Below are 18,102 nucleotides of genomic sequence, written 5' to 3'. Positions count from 1 at the left end.
AAATAAAAACACTGAGTTGGCCAAAAAGTTCATTCAGGTTTTTCCAACCCAATATATCATAGTATACTAATTTAAAATAAAGTTTAGGACTTTCCTAGTGATACAATGGGTAAGAATCCATCTGCCAATGCAGGGAACACAGCTTCAATCCCTGGGTCTGAGAAAATTTCACATGTCATGGCGCAACTAAGCCCAGGCGCCACAAGTACTGAGCCTGAGCTCCAGGGCCTGCAAGCTGCAACGAGAGAAGCAACAGCAGTGAGAAGGCCACGCACCGCAACTAGAGAGTAGTCCCCTGCTCATGGCAGCAAGAGAAAGCCAGCATGCAGAGTGAAGACTCAGTGCAGCTAAAAACAAATTTTAAAAAATTTGTTAAAAAAATTAAGTTTAAGAAGAATTTTAACAATAACAAAACTACTACTCCCCACATCTGCTATTAATAGCCTATGGTGGATTTTTTTTTTCCCTCATCCCATGGCTGAAGGACATAACATTCACTAAAGATAAATTTTTAAAAATACTGACTAGTTATAATCATCCATATTATAGTGTTTGGAAGATATCTTTCTGGAAAATTTAAACCACTCTGTGTTTCAGATGTTTCATTTCAAATAAGGATTGAATTTTAACTGAGTAAGAAAAAAACTACTGCTCCCTAAAACAGTAACTTTTTATTAAGCATTTACATTTAAGCATTTCCCAAGTATTTCATAGTTATTAATATATCTAATCCTCGTGATCACATGAGAGGTAAGTCTATTAGCATTCTCCTTTTACAGATGAGGAAAAGTGATAAAATGAAGTTAAGGATCTTGCCTAAAAGGCCATTCAAATAGTGAATAGTAAAGGCAGTATTTGAACACAGGCATTCAGATTTCAGAGACTTTATGACATAGAAAATGTTATGGTATAATATTAACCTGAAAAAAGGGTGAGCTGAATTGCAAATACAGTATAATCTTAACTAAGAGAACATGCATAGAAGGAAGTACAGTAGAAAACATGTAAGATACTTAGTAGTTACCTTTACGTAGCAACATTTTTAAACGACTATCATTTTCTGCTTTGTACTCTGGCCACAAAGGGCAGAAGACTTATCAGCAGGGATAAGGTGTGGGGAGTGTAGTCAGTTTTAAGAGGAGACGGTCAGGTTCACAGGCTGTACTTCACATCATATATTCTTTATCTAACTCATTCTTTGGATATTAAGAGTCATCCTAAAATGCTCCAAGGGATAACTAACTCTACAGTGATACATACAAATTTAAAATCACAAAAAGAATTGGGTTATGGTGGGATTCCAACACTCTCGTGTTTGAGGTCTCTGCTGAATCCTTTGCATGCCTTTGCTCTAGAGAACCCCAAAGCCCTTAATTTTCAAATTAATTCTACTATATGTATTATCATCTAGGTTTCTGATGGAGTAAAGGGAATCAATCAAAACAGTTAATTAACTAATATGCTCTTGACTGGTTTACTGGCTCTACACTACTAAATATAAGTATTGGTAAGACTCTCAGAGAAGCTCTTTACTATGGACCTTTTTTTTGCTACTCCTGGTTTTGTTGTGATCTTCACAATATGATACAAGGTTTACACAAATTCAACCCATCTTTTGGGTATTTCCCTTGTGGCTCAGCTGGTAAAGCTTCCCTTGTGGCTCAGCTGGTAAAGAATCCACCTGCAATGTGGGAAACCTGGGTTCAATCTCTGGGTTGGGAGACCCCCTGGAGAAGGGAAAGGCTACCCATTCCAGTATTCTGGCCTGGAGAATTCCTTGGACTGTACAGTCCATGGGTTCGCAAAGAGCTGGACACAACTGAGCCACTTTCACTTTTTGGATGCTACCATCAACCTGTGGGACTACTTAGCTTTTTTTTTCTGAAAAAGGTAGCACCATCTGCCTCTGGCTATGAAATCTGTACCCTCCCATATATAATCAAATAGGAGGTCATGACACAGAGTTTCTGAAACATGTGCCTGTTAGAAAGGAAGAGTGCATGTGCAAGGAGTGAACAACTCATGCTAAAGAAGGCAGCCTGTCAGTCTATGCAACTTATTTTGTAGGCATAGGTCATAGAAACAGAAATGCCTCGAGGCCACCTCTTACTTTGTGAGCAGCTGGTTAGAGAGCAACTGCTTGAGATGCTGGGACAAGACCTTCTTTTCTAGAGACAATCTTATCCATGCTCGAGCTCGTCCGACATCAGTCTTGATCTCACTCATGTTTTGAATATGCCTAAAGAATAGTAAAACAGCAAAGATGTCAATCCTAAGGCTAACCTTGAACTGGAAAAGAACTGAAGAATTACAGCACTTCGCACAGAAAAGTTATTTTCTACTTAGAGGGAATAGGCCACACACCATTTATGCTGATTAAACTTCAAGTGTCCCATCTGAATCTACTCTTTCAGGTTTTATTTTGTTCTTGTTTCATGCTTGCAGATACATATAAACTGGCAATCAGTTATCCCTGACCCTCAGAAAAATAAAAGTAATAAAACAGGCTGTATATTCATGCTCTTACTCAAAATAATTGTTCTACAGTTTAATTAAATCTCTGCTACAACTTTAATTCACTGAATCATTTTTCAAATTGCTCTGACAACATCTGGAAAATATGAAGTTCCATTTTCTATGGCATTAGAAGAAAAGCTGTATTATACTAATAAATTAAAAATTCTTAAAAATTTGAAAGACTTAGGATACTGTGTGGCCACAAAAAAATTGTGTGATCAACCTCCAAATGAACATTCAGTTCAGTCGCTCAGTCGTGTCCGACCCTTTGCCACCCCGTGAATCGCAGCACGCCAGGCCTCCCTGTCCATCACCAACTCTCGGAGTTCACCCAGACTCACGTCCATCGAGTCAGTGATACATCCAGCCATCTCATCCTCTGTCATCCCCTTCTCCTCCTGCCCCCAATCCCTCCCAGCATCAGAGTCTTTTCCAGTGAGTCAACTCTTCGCATGAGGTGGCCAAAGTACTGGAGTTTCAGCTTTAGTATCATTCCTTCCAAAGAAATCCCAGGGCTGATCTCCTTCAGAATGGACTGGGTGGATCTCCTTGCAGTCCAAGGGACTCTCAAGAGTCTTCTCTAACACCACAGTTCAAAAGCATCAATTCTTCGGCACTCAGCTTTCTTCACAGTCCAACTCTCACATCCATACATGACCACAGAAAAACCAGAGCCTTGACTAGACGAACCTTTGTTGGCAAAGTAATGTCTCTGCTTTTCAATATGCTATCTAGGTTGGTCATAACTTACATATATGTATAAATTAGTATTCTGTGTTGAAGTTGATGCTATGCCCAGCAGGACTGAATTAATCTTCCTAAATTATTCCCCTCCTAGGAGGAAAGAAGGATTGAGCAGGAAGGACAAATCTAAGGGACAGGGTAATTATAGAAACAGTACAATGAGTCACTGAAAAGTCTTTGTGATTGTGACCCACGATCTTTCCTTTGATTTTTTTTTAAGTACAGAATGACTTATCTCAGCTGTTATAATCATTGCAGATTCTGATGATTCCAGCATTCATAAAAAGGAATACCCTCCTTGTAAAACACATCTCTTCCCCCTGCCCAGTTTTATTGAGATATAATTGACACACAACATATAAGGTACACAACATAATGATTTGACTTATATAGATTATGAAATAATGATCACAATAGGTTTAGTGAACATCTACCATTTCTTATAGATACATTAAAGACAGTTTTTTTCCTTGTGATTAGAATTTTTACAATTTACTGTTAACAACTTTCATTTACATTGTACAGCAGTGTTGTCGTCATGTTGCACAACACATTACATCCCTACTAAGTACTTAAAATTCAGAGTTTACACTTTTTGACTGCCTTCAGATGATCTCCCTCCAACCCACCTTGGCCTCTGGTGATCACAAACCTGATCTCTTTTTCTATGAACTTGTTTGTTTTTGCAGTATAACTGACCCACAACACTGTGTTAGTTCCTGCTACACAACAGTGATTTGATTTCTATACATTTCAAAAAGATCACTATGATAAGTCTAGCTGTCATCTGTCACCATACAACAATATTACATAGTTACTGTCTATATTCCCCACACTATATTTCATACCTGTGACTAATTTATTTTGTTAACTGAAAGTCAGTACCTCAATCTCCCTCTATTTCTCTCCTCTCCCGAAGCCCCTGCCCTCTTAGCAGCCACCTGTTTTCTGTATCTATGACTGATTATGTTTGTTTATTCGTTTTCTTTTTTAGATTCCACATATAAGTGACATCATGCAGGATTTCTCTTCACTTAGCATAATGCCCTCTAGGTCCATCCATGGTATAATACACACATTCTTACTTCTCTTCTTCCTTCTTTCTCTCTCAATCCCTGGATGTAAAGATTTAGCCTCTCAATCCAGGGCACCTACATATGATCAAACACTTTTTTAATTCCATTTGCTGGTTTAATGACAGGGGACTGAGGTCGGGCATCCCACCTGCTGCTTGGTTTCCAGTGGGGAGGACATTCGAGGGGGACATTTGAGGAAGCCAAGACGGTGGGGGGGTGTGCTGGGCAGCCTGGAAGTTCCTTCCAGGGGTGACCAGGAATATCAAATAGCACTGAGGCTGGTGCAGAAGCAACTGGGCCTTCCTCCTGAGTTCTGAGGAGCCTGCTGACAGCCATGGCCCACTGAGGCCTACCACTGCCCCTCCCTATGGTCCTCTAACTCCAGTCATCTGGAAAGAGCCAGGACAGATGAAGAGCCACTCTTCTTTCTTCCACTGGGGCTCAGTTTTGTGGACAGAAGCTGGCTCACTGGCTGCTGGGGATGGTCACAGTGTGATTCTCTTGTGCTTGTGGTTGAAGAATGTAACTGGGCCCAAGGCAGCCATGGCACAGTGTGGCCAGAGCCTGGAGCCGGTATTGTGAGGCTGATGGTTATGGTCTCAAGGTCCTCCTGAAATGGGGTCAGACAGTGGGAAGGACAGAGAGACAGGCCAAGGTGGGTTGGGGTGGGGACCAGGTGCTCAGGGCTCAGAGCATGTGGCATTCATCCACTTGTTGGTCCCTCTGTACTGGAAGCCCGTTCTCTTCATCAGCTCATCGGCCTCTGTGGGGCCTGGGCTACCACAGATGTAGGGGATGGGCTGGGGATTCTTGCGATTGATCTGGTGCAGCAGTGGGGTAAAGATGTACCCGGTCTGCTGAAGCTCGTCACTGCACACAAAGTGCATCTGGCTTCCACTGAAGATGTCCAGGATGAGGCGTGCTCATATGCATCAAAGAGCTTCACGTTCTTGTATCTGTTACTGTAGGTGAGGTCCAGCTCTGACTCCTCAGGGTTGAAGAACATGCCAGGCTCCTTGGTCATCATCTTGGCATACACAGCCTCCTTGGGCTGCACATGGATTACCAGTTTGTTGCATTTGCATTGCTGCTAGAAGACATCACCAGCCATGTTTAGGCACTGCAGACACACCTCGGTCTTGTGCTAATTCAGGGCTCTGCTGCAGCACAGTATGAAGGGCAGCCTATCCCACCTCTCATTCCCCACAGAGAACATAAAAGCCGCAAAGGTGTCAGTGGTGGACCCATGGGGCACCCTGGGGTCCTCTGGGTACCCTCTGGTGGCCTCACCTTCTTCAGTGGGGTTCTCCATATATTGGCTCAGGACCACATTGCTCACCTGCACCTTTGATATACATTTCAACACCCTGACCTTATCATCACGGATGTTATCTGAGTTGGTGGAGATGGGCTTCTCCATGGCCACCAGACACAGGATCTGGAGGAGGGGATTTTGCATCACCTCCCAGATGATCCCAGATTCAATGAGGTAGCTCCACCGGCCCTCAGTGCCAAATGGCTCCTTGAAGGCTCCACGCAGGCAATGTTGTCACGGTTCCAAATGGGGCCTAAAGATCCTGTTGACAAAACCTCAGCACCATGAGGTTCTGGACTACCTCCTTACCCAGGTAGTGGTCGATGCAGTAGATCTAGTTCTCACAAAACAGGGAGGCTGCGTGGTCGGACAGCTGGTTGGAAATACGCAGGTCCCTCCCAAAGAGCTTCCCCATGATGATACGGTTCTGTCTGGCTCGCGCAGGTGTCACAGATGTTCTTGGTGACAGTCCTGTAGCCGCTGGGGAGCAAGGCCAGGTAGAAGAGGCAGTGGCCTGCGGACCCTAGTGGAGAGCGTTCATGCCACTGTTGAGGTGCTCCTAGGAAGCCACGTCATCATACTGGCTGGCCATGTAGGAGCTGTGGGCAAAGAACTCCTCCAGCTTGGGCTCCTTCTCTGGGGTGGACTTGCTCTGCTTGCGGATGTTGGCCACTGTGAAGTGGGAGTCCGTGTAGCCCACAATGAAGGTATCTTTTGGCAGAAGCCATCCTGGAACAGCTACCAGATGGTGGGTAGATATTCCTCTTGAAGAGGATATGTACATATTAAGATATATTGTCCCTGATTGATGGAAAGAATAGCTTTGGCACAGCTCTTCCCACAGTATCCCACACGTCTGTGTCTGGCTCAGAGCCACCTGCTCTGCCATGATGCTCTCTGTGCTGGGTGCCCGGCTGCAGGTCACCTGTGGTCCCCAGTACTGCACTTCCATGTCTGGATGCCTTGTGAGTCCTCATGTGTTCACATGTGTCCCTCCCTCCTTCGTCCTGAGGTTTGGTTTTCTTGTGTGCCCTGGGCAGAGGGTTCCATTTCTGCAGTGTGATCACGCCCCTCGATCCCAGTTGTAGGCCAGCCTTCTTCAGCACACCCCCCACCCCTTGCTAAGGTCACCTGGTCAGGTCAAACCAGCCCTATTAGGTAGCCTCGTGGTGGCTATTCCCCCAGCAGGGTCAGAGCTAGGGAGGCTCGAAGCTGCAGCTTCCCGTCTGGGGCAGACTCCCATGCGTCTGATCAAACACTCTTGATAAACAAAATGTAAAATAAAGCATTATCACATCACACGAGAGGCTTAAAGAAGTGGCTGAAAAACACATCAGAATGAGGAGATAAAAGAAAATTCTGTTGACATTTTCGTGTTAACCAACCTCACCTCACCTCTAAGAATTTTTTTCAGAAATTATGACAGACTTAATTTATCTTTAAAGGGCTAAGACCATTACACGTGGTCACAAATGAAGAAAACTGGGGTCAGGCAAGCCCCATTTACACCCTGATTATGGTGGTGGCAGCAGTGGTGGGCACTGGACAACCCACATGGGCACAGCCAATATGAGCCTAGGAAACAGCATTGGCTCTTCCTCAACCCTGACATTGCCCAGATGAAACAGCTGACTAAAAGCAACACTGGAAAATGCTCAGGTATTTATCACTTAACGTTCCACAGTACTTACAAGGTCCCCCCATGAGCTCAGTGCCAGATAAGAGTTCACAGGATCCAGGAATACCACGCTGTCAAAGTGTATCCACCCAAAATGAATCTACATGAAGTCTGGTAAGTACTTATGTTGGGTAATCTTTTCCTAAATATTCTTACTGCTCTAACACAGTAAAATCTACTGAAATTAGTCGTATGCTGGCCTTAAACTGGAGACATAATAGATCAAGAATGTCAAAATGGGACATAATAATTTGAAAAACAATGTATGGTTAAGGAAAATGGGCAGGATTGGAATACATAAAGTGAAACGTATTTTCTTTAGGTGGCTATTAGCATTCCCCTCATAAAAATGTTTGCACTTTTTTTTTTTTTTTGGCAGGAGGCACGGGCGTCAAGAGATGAGGCCACCAGACTCTTCTCAAGCCCTTTGTTTACTGGCACTAGGGAAATTTCTTTGCCTAAAAGACTGCTTCCTAATGTAATTAATTGCTTTATTGCAGAATCTTCAAACGCTCACAGGATATCATCTGAATTGCTCAAGCTTGCATTCAAGGCCCATGAAGTCTTGGCCTCAACATATTTTCCTATTAAAAAATTCTACTCCAAGCAGTTAACTCATAGACTTGTGTTTTATTACCTGAAGTACCTACTTTCTTTGAGCTTCCTTATTTGATTCTATTCATGTCTGAAATCCCAGCTTCTTCTAGAAAGCTTTCCTTGACCTTGACAGCCTTCAATGATCTAATTTATCACCAGTGAAAGCCAGAGAAATTATTTTTATTAGAGAAATTAAGGAATATTTATTTGAGAAATTAAGGAATTAGCCAATTTTAGTTTAAGCCCACACTCTGTAGTCATAAAAATTCCTCAAATATTCCTTCCTAGGGTAACAAAATTAATCATGCTTATTTTAACCTTAGTGGAGAATAAAGCTGATGCTCACAAGCACATATGCAAACATTATTTATAAAAAGATAAAAGTGACCATCCAGTTTACTGTCAAGTAATTTATTCCCATCTTTATAGGAAAACCAAGTACTTCTAGGATATACTTAAGACATCCTGCTCATTTGTTGACATATTCAGAATATCTATACTTAGATAACAGTACTAACAATCTCCTCAATCATGTAATATTCTACTATACCCCTCATTATTAATTACATTTTGTCATTAACAATAAAAGTTGGTTTGAATGTCTAGATGATATACGCATAGCTACTCTGGAAAGAAATTAGTAATAATGATAATGGCATTGTAATACTCCTCTTTTATATGTAGATAATCTGTATAATTATTTATTGTCCCAAGCCTTTCTCTTTGGAAGAAAAGAAATCATTCTATTATTGACAGTACAGTGATACCTAGTATCTATGAAAGTCCTGGGGAATTGTCAGATATACTAAGATAAAGGGGATAGCCTGTAGACATATCTGTCCTGGACTCATGCCAGCTGCTGAGCAATCTGGTACCAAGACTCTTGACAACTACAGGGACTCAAAAGTCTCTAAACTGCCCATGTCTTTGCCTCAAGACAGAAATTTCGGAGACAGGAGTTACTGGCAGGGCACGAGGCCAATAGAGTGTGAACTCTGAGATCTATGTAATCTAATCTTTAGAAAACAAGTATTTTTTGTTTATCTGTCAAAGTTTAGCATATTACTTAGGTATTTCTCTTTAAGGAAAAAGGTCCACATGAACTATCTAGATTGCAACTAGAGATTACAATGAAGTTCTTGCCTAAGAACTTAGAAACAGAAATAAACATATCCACTGAGATATAAGTAAATATATTATGAAAAAGGGGCTCCCCTGGTGGCTTAGTGGTGAAGAATCTGCCTGCTAATGCAGGAGATGAGGGTTTGATTCTTGGGTCTGGAAGATCCCCTGGAGAAGAAAATGGCAAACCACTCCAGTATTCTTGCCTGGGGAATCTACTGTAAACTTAATACTTTTTCCTTTGTAATTAATAAATTCTTGGGGAAAATACTTTTGAGACACTGCAAATATTCTTGTTTCAGCTTAGATGCTTCAACCACTGATTTTTCTACTTCATTCTTCTATATTTATTAATTGGAGTGCTTCTGTAAAAAAGCTGTTCCACTGTATTCACTTATTTAACTATTTATATTGGAAAAGGCTCTTGGATATTCATTTTATTACTACTGTAAATTACTTTTTTTGCTCAAATTGTTTCAGCTTTGGCCATTTGTAGCTCTTTCAGGCTGGCTCGTCTTTATTATGTGATCCTACACTTTCTGAGCACTCCCTTACCAAAGATGCACTTGGTTCATTCTGTATTTTCCCTTCCTCAGTTCCTGGAATCAATCACTTCTCTAGATAGCCATGGTTCCTTTCATTGGAGAATGGTATCCAGAAACCAATCTGTGGGCACTAGCTGTGCTCACTATTGCTGGGGTATTACTACTTCTAGGCTCTCTCAGTGAAAAGAGCCTGGAAATGTATCAGTGACTGCACAGAGTAGGAAGCTGGGAGAGGGGCTGATGCAAAAGCAGTAGCACAAGGGGGTGATGCATCACAATTGTGTTTTTATGAAAACATATAGGACTACACACCAAGAATGAATTTCATTGTATATACATTTAAGCAAAACCCCAAACAAAAATCACTAGGATGTGAAGGGAACCCCGAATGAAATACAAGGTAACAAATAAACCTAACAGTGTTACAAATGAATAATAAGACCACACTGAAGGGGCTGGAGAAAAAAAGAAGGAACCTAAGTTTTGGAAAACAGTATTTTGACTGGGTATCGAAAGGTTAATGACAAAACTGAGTTGTGCAAACACTGTGCTTAGTTAGTACCTCTGTTTCTTACAGGGGTGTGAGGCAGCAATTTCAAAACTACCTTACAGGTTGTACAAATAAGTGAATATATTACAGATAATGAGAGCCAGGTTTCTCATAGTTTGAGAAAAAAATTATAAATAAGGGAGAAGGCTAGCATGATCCCTGTGGTACAGAACTGGAATCAGGGATATCATTATGAATTTATGGTCTTAAAAATTATATAAAAGTACACATACACACATATAAATAAATATAGAAACAGAAGTAAGTATAGATGTGTATGTATGCATGAGTACACAAACATACATTTATTTCTAGGACAATTTTGAGTGCTTTACCTTTATTAACTCATTGAATATTTATACCAAAATTTTTAAGAGAAACACTATTATTTAATAGGTGAGGAAACTGGGAATATGAGCAATTGCCTTTGGCCACAGAGCCTAGTATGTGGCAGAGTTAAAACAGCAACCCTTGTGGGCTGGTTCCACAGTCTGAGCTCTTAATCAGCACGCTAGACTGCCTTTTATCAAATGAAGGGAGTTTATCAAGGCCGGACACCCCTCCCCAAACAAAACCAACAACATAAAGGAGATAAAAGTAAATATGCAGGAAACTGGAAGGAGTAGGGTAGCCTTATGTAACATGATCATCTCCTAATTAGGTTTTAGAAGTTTGGTCCTTGAGGTCACTGTTGCAAAGCTCTCAACAATCACCACCTTAAAATGATGGCTACTGTGAAATCAAGGCATTAACACATGTGGTTTTATGTTTCCATTAAGAGAGGGGGAGTGCATTCCCCTCATAGTTAGAACTATTCATCTCTTGCTGACCTCAAAAGGAATCATAAGCTACATGAGGACAACTACATTTCATCTATCAAGCAATAAGAGCATTTAAGATATAAATATGGATTCAGAAAACAAAATCCAACATTTACTGAACTCTTAGGATAAGCCAAGAACTTCTTGAAACTTTTTAGTATAATGGACTAACTTGTTTAGGTCTCATGAACTAGACAACTGTTTTTATCTTTGAGAGAAAGAATATGGGCAAACTCCAGGAGACGGTGAGGGACAGGGGGAAGCCTGGCATGCTGCAATCCATGGGGTCACAAAGAGTTGGACACAACTTGGCAACTGAACAGCAACAAGAGAAAGAAAAACTGAGACAAAGAGAAGTTACAAAAAGTGCCTGGGATCACACAGCTTGTGTGAAGTCAGGATGTGCCACTGCAGTATTATGACGCTACCCATAAGAGTTATGCTTTTTAGTTGTAAGCCTTTGATAAATCAAATAAACATCAATAAATGTTGTAACATTAAACCCATATATTTTAAAAGTTAACTAAAAAGGACCCAAAATATTCAAAAGAAAAAACTTCTGCCTTCCTCATTCAGTAAATCTATTTTAGGTATGTTGATGCCTTCTAATCACTTTTAAAACCAGTAATTGCATGTGATAATTTTCAGATTTGCATTTCCTTCAAAGGAAATCTAAGTGACAGAGATTTTTCTGCTGAGTAACTTGCTATTATTTGCAGATATTTTGGTTTATATCTGGGGATAGTAAGAATTTAAGGATACTAAAGAAGGAAAAAACAGAACAAAAGAAAATGTAAAAATAATTTAGGGATATTTAAAAAACTCTTCTCAATTGCATTTTGCCTTTGGATTTAATGTCAGGAAAATCATAACAGTACAAAATTAAAATAAATGAGATTATAAAAAATGTTTTCTTCAGAATACATAGGCAAAAAATACCATAGTCACAGTTATTTGAGCAATTTATATGAAAACCATGAATATTTCAAAAGTTATCACCATATGCTAGCACATATAACAAATACCTCATGTCTTGGATAAGAGAGACCCTGAGGGTTGGCAACATAACTCCTGAGTCAGATTTTCTTCTTTCTGGTCCAAGGGCAACTATGTAGAAAAATATCAGCAAAGTATTAGAAAAACAACAGTAGAGACTTAAAAAAAAATCTACATGATTCACATTCCACAAATAAATACTTTGAAGCTATTTTGATATGAACAAATTTTAAAGATAATAGAAAAGCTCAAATTTGTTCACCCAAATATTCCTACTTTATTATTACAGTAAACTAGCTATTTTCTTCCTAGTTAATATGGGGCTTTATCTGAAAATTTTAAATGAATCATAAGAACCCACATAGCAAATAAGACAACGTGTGTACATTTTGGCCAGAAGGGCCAGTCATTTTCTAAAGTTATCATTCTAATAGCTCTGAATAATTGCAGGAAAGCAGTGTCTGTAAATTAACCTACTAAATACGTGAATCATCTCTGGTCTCGTTAGCTACAATCATAAAATTTCCCTTTCGAAAAAACGTTTAAAAAGAAAACCTTAAGAGTTTGGATTCTTTAGTCTGATAAGTTTCTACTTCAAGTTCAGAATCCAAGTAACAATATGTTTATCATACAAAGTGAGTAACCTAAATGGACGGTTAGAAGTATAATGTCTATGAGTCATTCTCTTATGAAGCCTGAAGAGCTAACATTTATGTAAGAAGGAAAGATTATTCTTTTTTATAACAATGGCGAAACAATCAATTATTGGCTAATATATTGTAGTTGGGCTTCCCTAGTGGCTCAGTGGTGCCAATGTGGGAGATTCAGAATCTTCCCTGGGTCAGGAAGATCCCCCGGAAAAGGAAATGGCAGCCCACTCCAGTATTCTTGCCTGAGGAACCCCATGGACAGAGGAGCCTGGTGGGCTGCAGTCCATGGGGTTGCAGAGTCAGATACGACTTAGGGACTAAACAATAACAACAATATTGTTGGATTGCTCAATCTCACTGTAAGTGAGATTCTGTGGAGTTCAGTGCCCTTTATTTCTATTTCCTCATCTGTAAAGGAAAACTAAATTGCAACATCACACTTGGCAAATACATCATAAAATGAGAACTAAGGATGAGGTTTTCACTGTACATTAAACTTCCATTTTCTCAGTTTTTAGACACATTCTACTTTTGGGGGCTAGGATACAATATTGGAACACATAAGTTTATATGAAGCTGGCACTGAAGGAAGACAGGGAACATTTTGGTGGATAAGGTTCTGCAAGATTTTGGAACTTGATGCAAGAAGCTCAACTGATACTTGGCAGGTATAACATAAGTGAACACTGATGGAGTTGCCAGGACAAAAAGAATGCAGCCAGACCAACCTAAAGGCAGTTCTTTTGAGGGCCTGCCCTACTAAGTAGGTAAAAATAGGGCATCTGTCTTGGCAGTCTGTGGAGGGAGTTTTTGATGGATCACTGGAAACACTAGTTGATCTCAATACCCAACAGGTAATAGACACGGAAGACACTATTTCAGAGATTTGCAGGCAATATGCTGTTTGTCTTCCTGTTTTAGACTACGACCACTTAAGTGTGTTAATTAATGAAAGCACATCCCTCTTACTGGAGAGAAAGTGAAATGCCTCAGAGAATGCCTCTACACCCCAAATGATTAGACAGCATGTAAGATGGCCACACATGTGGTAAGAAATGGGTTGAGAAGAGAAAAAGAAAAAGACTATGAGGCAGGAGAAAGGGGCTGAGTTACCATAATCTGGCAACTTGACCAGGGAAAGACAGGGCAATAGAAGGAATCATGCCCCAGGGGGCAGAGAACAGCAACTTGACCAGGGAAAGACAGGACAATAGAAGGAATCATGCCCCAGGGGGCAGAGAACAGGTGAGATACTAAATAACAGAGGAGCCTGACATTTAAAAAAGCAGCAGCATCCACAAAAAGAACATTCACAGGTCTAAGCATGTTCTCAGAGAAGGCAATGGCAACCCACTCCAGTACTCTTGCCTGGAAAATCCCATGGACGGAGGAGCCTGGTAGACTGCAGTCCATGGGGTCGCTAGGAGTCGGACACGACTGTGTAACTTTCAAGTAGACAACCTGAGCGACTTCACTTTCACTTTTCACTTTCATGCACTGGAGAAGGAAATGGCAAGCCACTCCAGTGTTCTTGCCTGGAGAATCCCAGGGACGGGGGAGCCTGGTGGGCTGCCGTCTCTGGGGTAGCACAGAGTCGGACACGACTGAAGCGACTTAGCAGCAGTAGCAGCATGGTCTGTTTCATTACCTGCAAACTGGGGACAGTCCCAATACCTACCTTATTCAAACAGATGTAAAACACTTATAATGGTGCCTGGCACAAAGTAAACTCTCAAAAGAAAAAAAAAAAAAAGAAATTTAGCTTTAATTTTGCCTCTGTGAAATCTTTCCTGAATATACTTTCTCCCCTAGGCACACTGTTAGAAGTTATTCCCTTTCTCTTGTGGGATTTTTAATACTGAACCTCTATTACAAACCAATCACAATTTAACACTTCTGTTACTCTTATTATTAAATTATATGCCTCTTGAGGCTTGGTCATATCCTATTCTTAGAATATCCAGAGGGCCCCTCAAAAGGCTGAGCAAGTACTCATTGAGGAAGATAAGATTATTTAGGGCCAGATGGCAGAACCTTAAATAAAGCAAGCTGGAAACATCCAGAAATCCTAGGGAGGGGAAAGAGATTTTGAAAAGAAATGATATGTTTCTTAGTGCTTTTTTTTTTTGGCCACATGCTATGGCATGTGGGATCTTACTTCCTGACCAAGGATTGAACCTGCACCCCCTGCAATGGAAGTGCAGAGTCTCAATTACTGAACCTCCAGGGAAGTTCCCTACTGCTTTTTAGTCAGTTAAGTAGAGTGACAGTGTGATGGTGTGTGTGTGCACTTAGTCCCTCAGTTACCTCTGACTCTTTGCAACCCCATGGACTGGAGCCCACCAAGCTCCTCTGCCCATGAGATGCTCCAGGCAAGAATACTAGAGTGGGTAGCCATTTCCTTCTGCAGAGGATCTTCCCAACTGAGGAATCAAACCTGGGTCTCCTGCACTGCAGGCAGATTCTTTACCATCTGAGCCAGGGAAGCCCAGTGTAATGGTACAAATGCTACAAGGGAGATGAGCTAGAAGTTGTTCCGGAAGGCCAGCTTGTAGATGAACTAAGACAGTGGCAGCCAGTGAAAACAAAGAGGAGAAATATGCAGGGGAATTAAATAACTAGATTAAGGGTAAGCAAGACTCAAGAGTCAAAACAATATTAAGTATGAATATACACTGTTTTCGGAGAAGGCAATGGCACCCCACTCCAGTACTCTTGCCTGGAAAATCCCATGGATGGAGGAGCCTGGTGGGCTGCAGTCCATGGGGTCGCTGGGAGCCGGACATGACTGAGCGACTTCACTTTCATGCACTGGAGAAGGAAATGGCAACCCACTCCAGTGTTCTTGCCTGGAGAATCCCAGGGACAGGGGAGCCTGGTGGGCTGCTGTCCATGGGGTCGCACAGAGTAGGACACGACTAAAGCAACTTAGCAACAGCAGCAGCAGCATATACTGTTTTACTATATAGTATTCCATAATCATAACTTTCCTTTATTTAATCTTGATTTTGCAAATGAAAAAAATGAGGCTTAAAGAGGCTAAGAAATCTGCCACCAGAATTCCATTAATTAAAAGGGGTAGAGTATTCTGATGTCATGTCCAGTGGACTGTTACATTAAGGATGACTTTCTGGCTTGCCTGACTGAGAAGAGGGTTATGATGTCATTAAGTGAAATTGACAAGAAGGAAGAAAGTATGAAAAAAAAAAAAAAAAAGAAAGTATGATTGGGACAGGAGGGAGAGGTGCTAAGGTAATGAGTTTGTTTCAGGATGAGTTGAGTTTGAGGTCCCGCTGGGCTATGGATGTCTAAGAACTAGGGCTGGAGATAGAGATTTATGAAAAACCTGCTAATGGGATAGATTGATGATAACAGTGCATTAGCTGTCAAAAAAAGATGCAGATGTCCAAACCCCCCAGTACTTCTACAATAAATGTCTGTTGTTTACGTCATCCCATTTGTGGTCCTATATAACGGCAACTGCAGGAAATTAATACAGTATTTTATTAGTAAACTTTGAAGGAAAGTTTAGAAGCCTGTGAACAAAAATGCAGATTAGGAATTAAGGAATGAGGCCATAGTTTTAATCTAGAGATCTAAAATCTAAGAAAGTTTCCATGAAGTCTCTTCTACACAGAAGAAAAATTTATAAACTATTCAAAGGTATATTTCTATTAGTATTTCTTCTTCTTTTTATCCCCTGGCTACACCGCACAGCTTGCAGGATCTCAGTTCCCACCAGGGATTGAACCTGGGTCACAGCAGTGTAAGTCTGGAATCCTAACCACTAGTTCAAAAGGGAACTTCTTCTTAGTATTTCTTAATTCGCTATACTCAAATGTAACAGGTTACTTTCCCCTTCAATACAAACACTGGTTTAATACTCAGCCACAAAAATGTCCTTTGTATTCTGCCTGCAAGAATGCTACCGCATAGACAGCAAGTACACAGAGCATAGAGACTATATGTATTGTTTTATAGAGTCATAATATACCCACGGGCAGGTAAGTAATTAAAGAAACTTGATGAGGATAAGACCTTTAAAGAATGACTCCAAATTCTTGGCCAGGTCTAGAATAAGCATTTAAACTACTATTTCTATTCCTTTCTGCATTCTTCCGCACTCCTTGCCAACTGTTTTAAAAGTGCATTTAAAGTTTAGTTGAAACTTATCTGAGGATGCAAGGTTTGGAGACAACACCCATGTGTAAGCTGGTCCACATTTTTAAAGGTAGAAACTTTTGGGTGATATATTAAGAATGGTCCTCTTTCTAGAATCAACTGCATTCTGAGATCCTCTCTCTAAAACAGGACTTCTAACTACTAGGTACAGTAACTTGGTCAAAATTTAATGAGGTCAAAATTAAGACAGTTTTAAAAGACATGGTGGGAACTTAAGTGCATATTACTAAGTGAAAGAAACCAATGTGTAAAGGCCTCATACCACATGATGTCAACCAAATGACATTCTAGGTAAGGCCAGACTATGGAGACTGTTAAAAAGATCAGTGGTTGCCAGGGGTTAGAGGAGAGAGATGGATGAATAGGTGGAACACACAATTATTAGGACAGTGAAGCTACTCTATATTACACTATAATGGTGGATCCATGTCATTAACACATATCTGTTAAACCCATAGTACGTATGACACATCAAGAGTGAATCCTAATGTAAATTAACTACGGGCTTAGGGTGCTGATGTGTCGGCAAAGGTTCAACAACTGTAAGAAAGGTACTACTCTGGTGAAGAAGCAGGATAATGAGGGAGGTTATGCACGTGTCGGGGCAGAGGGTTTAGGGGAAATCTCTGAACCATCTGCTCAATATTGCCATGAACCTAAAACTGCTAGAAAAATAAAATCTATCAAAAAATTTTAAGACAGTCTACCCTGCTATGGTCCTCTTGCTAAGACAGACTTTTTCCATTCTTCTACAATCCTTAAAATGTCTGATTCTTGTTTAGGGCTGCTTCCCGGCTCAATGTTAGTAAGAGCTGTGTTCAAATCCATTGTGAATCTCTAAGGACTTGGAGGATCTTTGCATAATATGAAGACACATACTGTTTACTGCCATTAATTAGGAAGCTAAGTAGTTGGCAAACAAACTATTTTTTTGGAAAAAAACAAAACACCAGATTTAAAATCATTAAAGTCAGGGAACTGCTAATTTTTGTATAATTAGAACATACTGTTTCTCAATAATGAATTTTATTTTTAAACTGATGTTTTTATATACATTTCACACTGTCATATTTTTAAGTCCTAACTTCATGGGCTGAATCATCACAAGTGTTAGAGCAGTATTTATCAAATCCACCCCTCCAAACAGACAGTAAATTTGATTTCAAAAGCTACACAGCTTACATTAATCCTACTTAGGATCAGTATAATATTTAGCTTATGTTTATTCTTAGATCACCAGCGCTTCACTGACACTTCGCAGTGCAGTACAATGATTGCATGAGGCTTTGACACATTCCGTATTTCTGAG

The 18,102-nt window shown here is 40.5% G+C and overlaps 1 protein-coding gene and 1 pseudogene across 2 annotated transcripts in view; both read right to left on the bottom strand.

The window, feature by feature from the left end:
* Positions 1-18,102, bottom strand: part of DENND5B (DENN domain containing 5B) — a 217,010-nt gene that overhangs the window by 19,873 nt on the left and 179,035 nt on the right. For both annotated transcript variants that reach the window (XM_070789862.1, XM_019961379.2), the window contains 2 exons: positions 11,991-12,072; positions 2,111-2,239 (listed from right to left, as the gene is read on the bottom strand). In XM_070789862.1, the coding sequence (XP_070645963.1) occupies positions 2,111-2,239; positions 11,991-12,072 (211 nt within the window). The remainder of the gene's footprint in view (positions 1-2,110; positions 2,240-11,990; positions 12,073-18,102) is intronic.
* Positions 2,404-11,983, bottom strand: LOC109559550 (glucose-6-phosphate 1-dehydrogenase-like; annotated as a pseudogene).

The sequence above is a fragment of the Bos indicus genome, chromosome 5, assembly GCF_029378745.1.
Source record: "Bos indicus isolate NIAB-ARS_2022 breed Sahiwal x Tharparkar chromosome 5, NIAB-ARS_B.indTharparkar_mat_pri_1.0, whole genome shotgun sequence".
Lineage (NCBI taxonomy): Eukaryota > Metazoa > Chordata > Mammalia > Artiodactyla > Bovidae > Bos > Bos indicus.
This window is presented reverse-complemented; position numbering and strand designations above follow the sequence as displayed.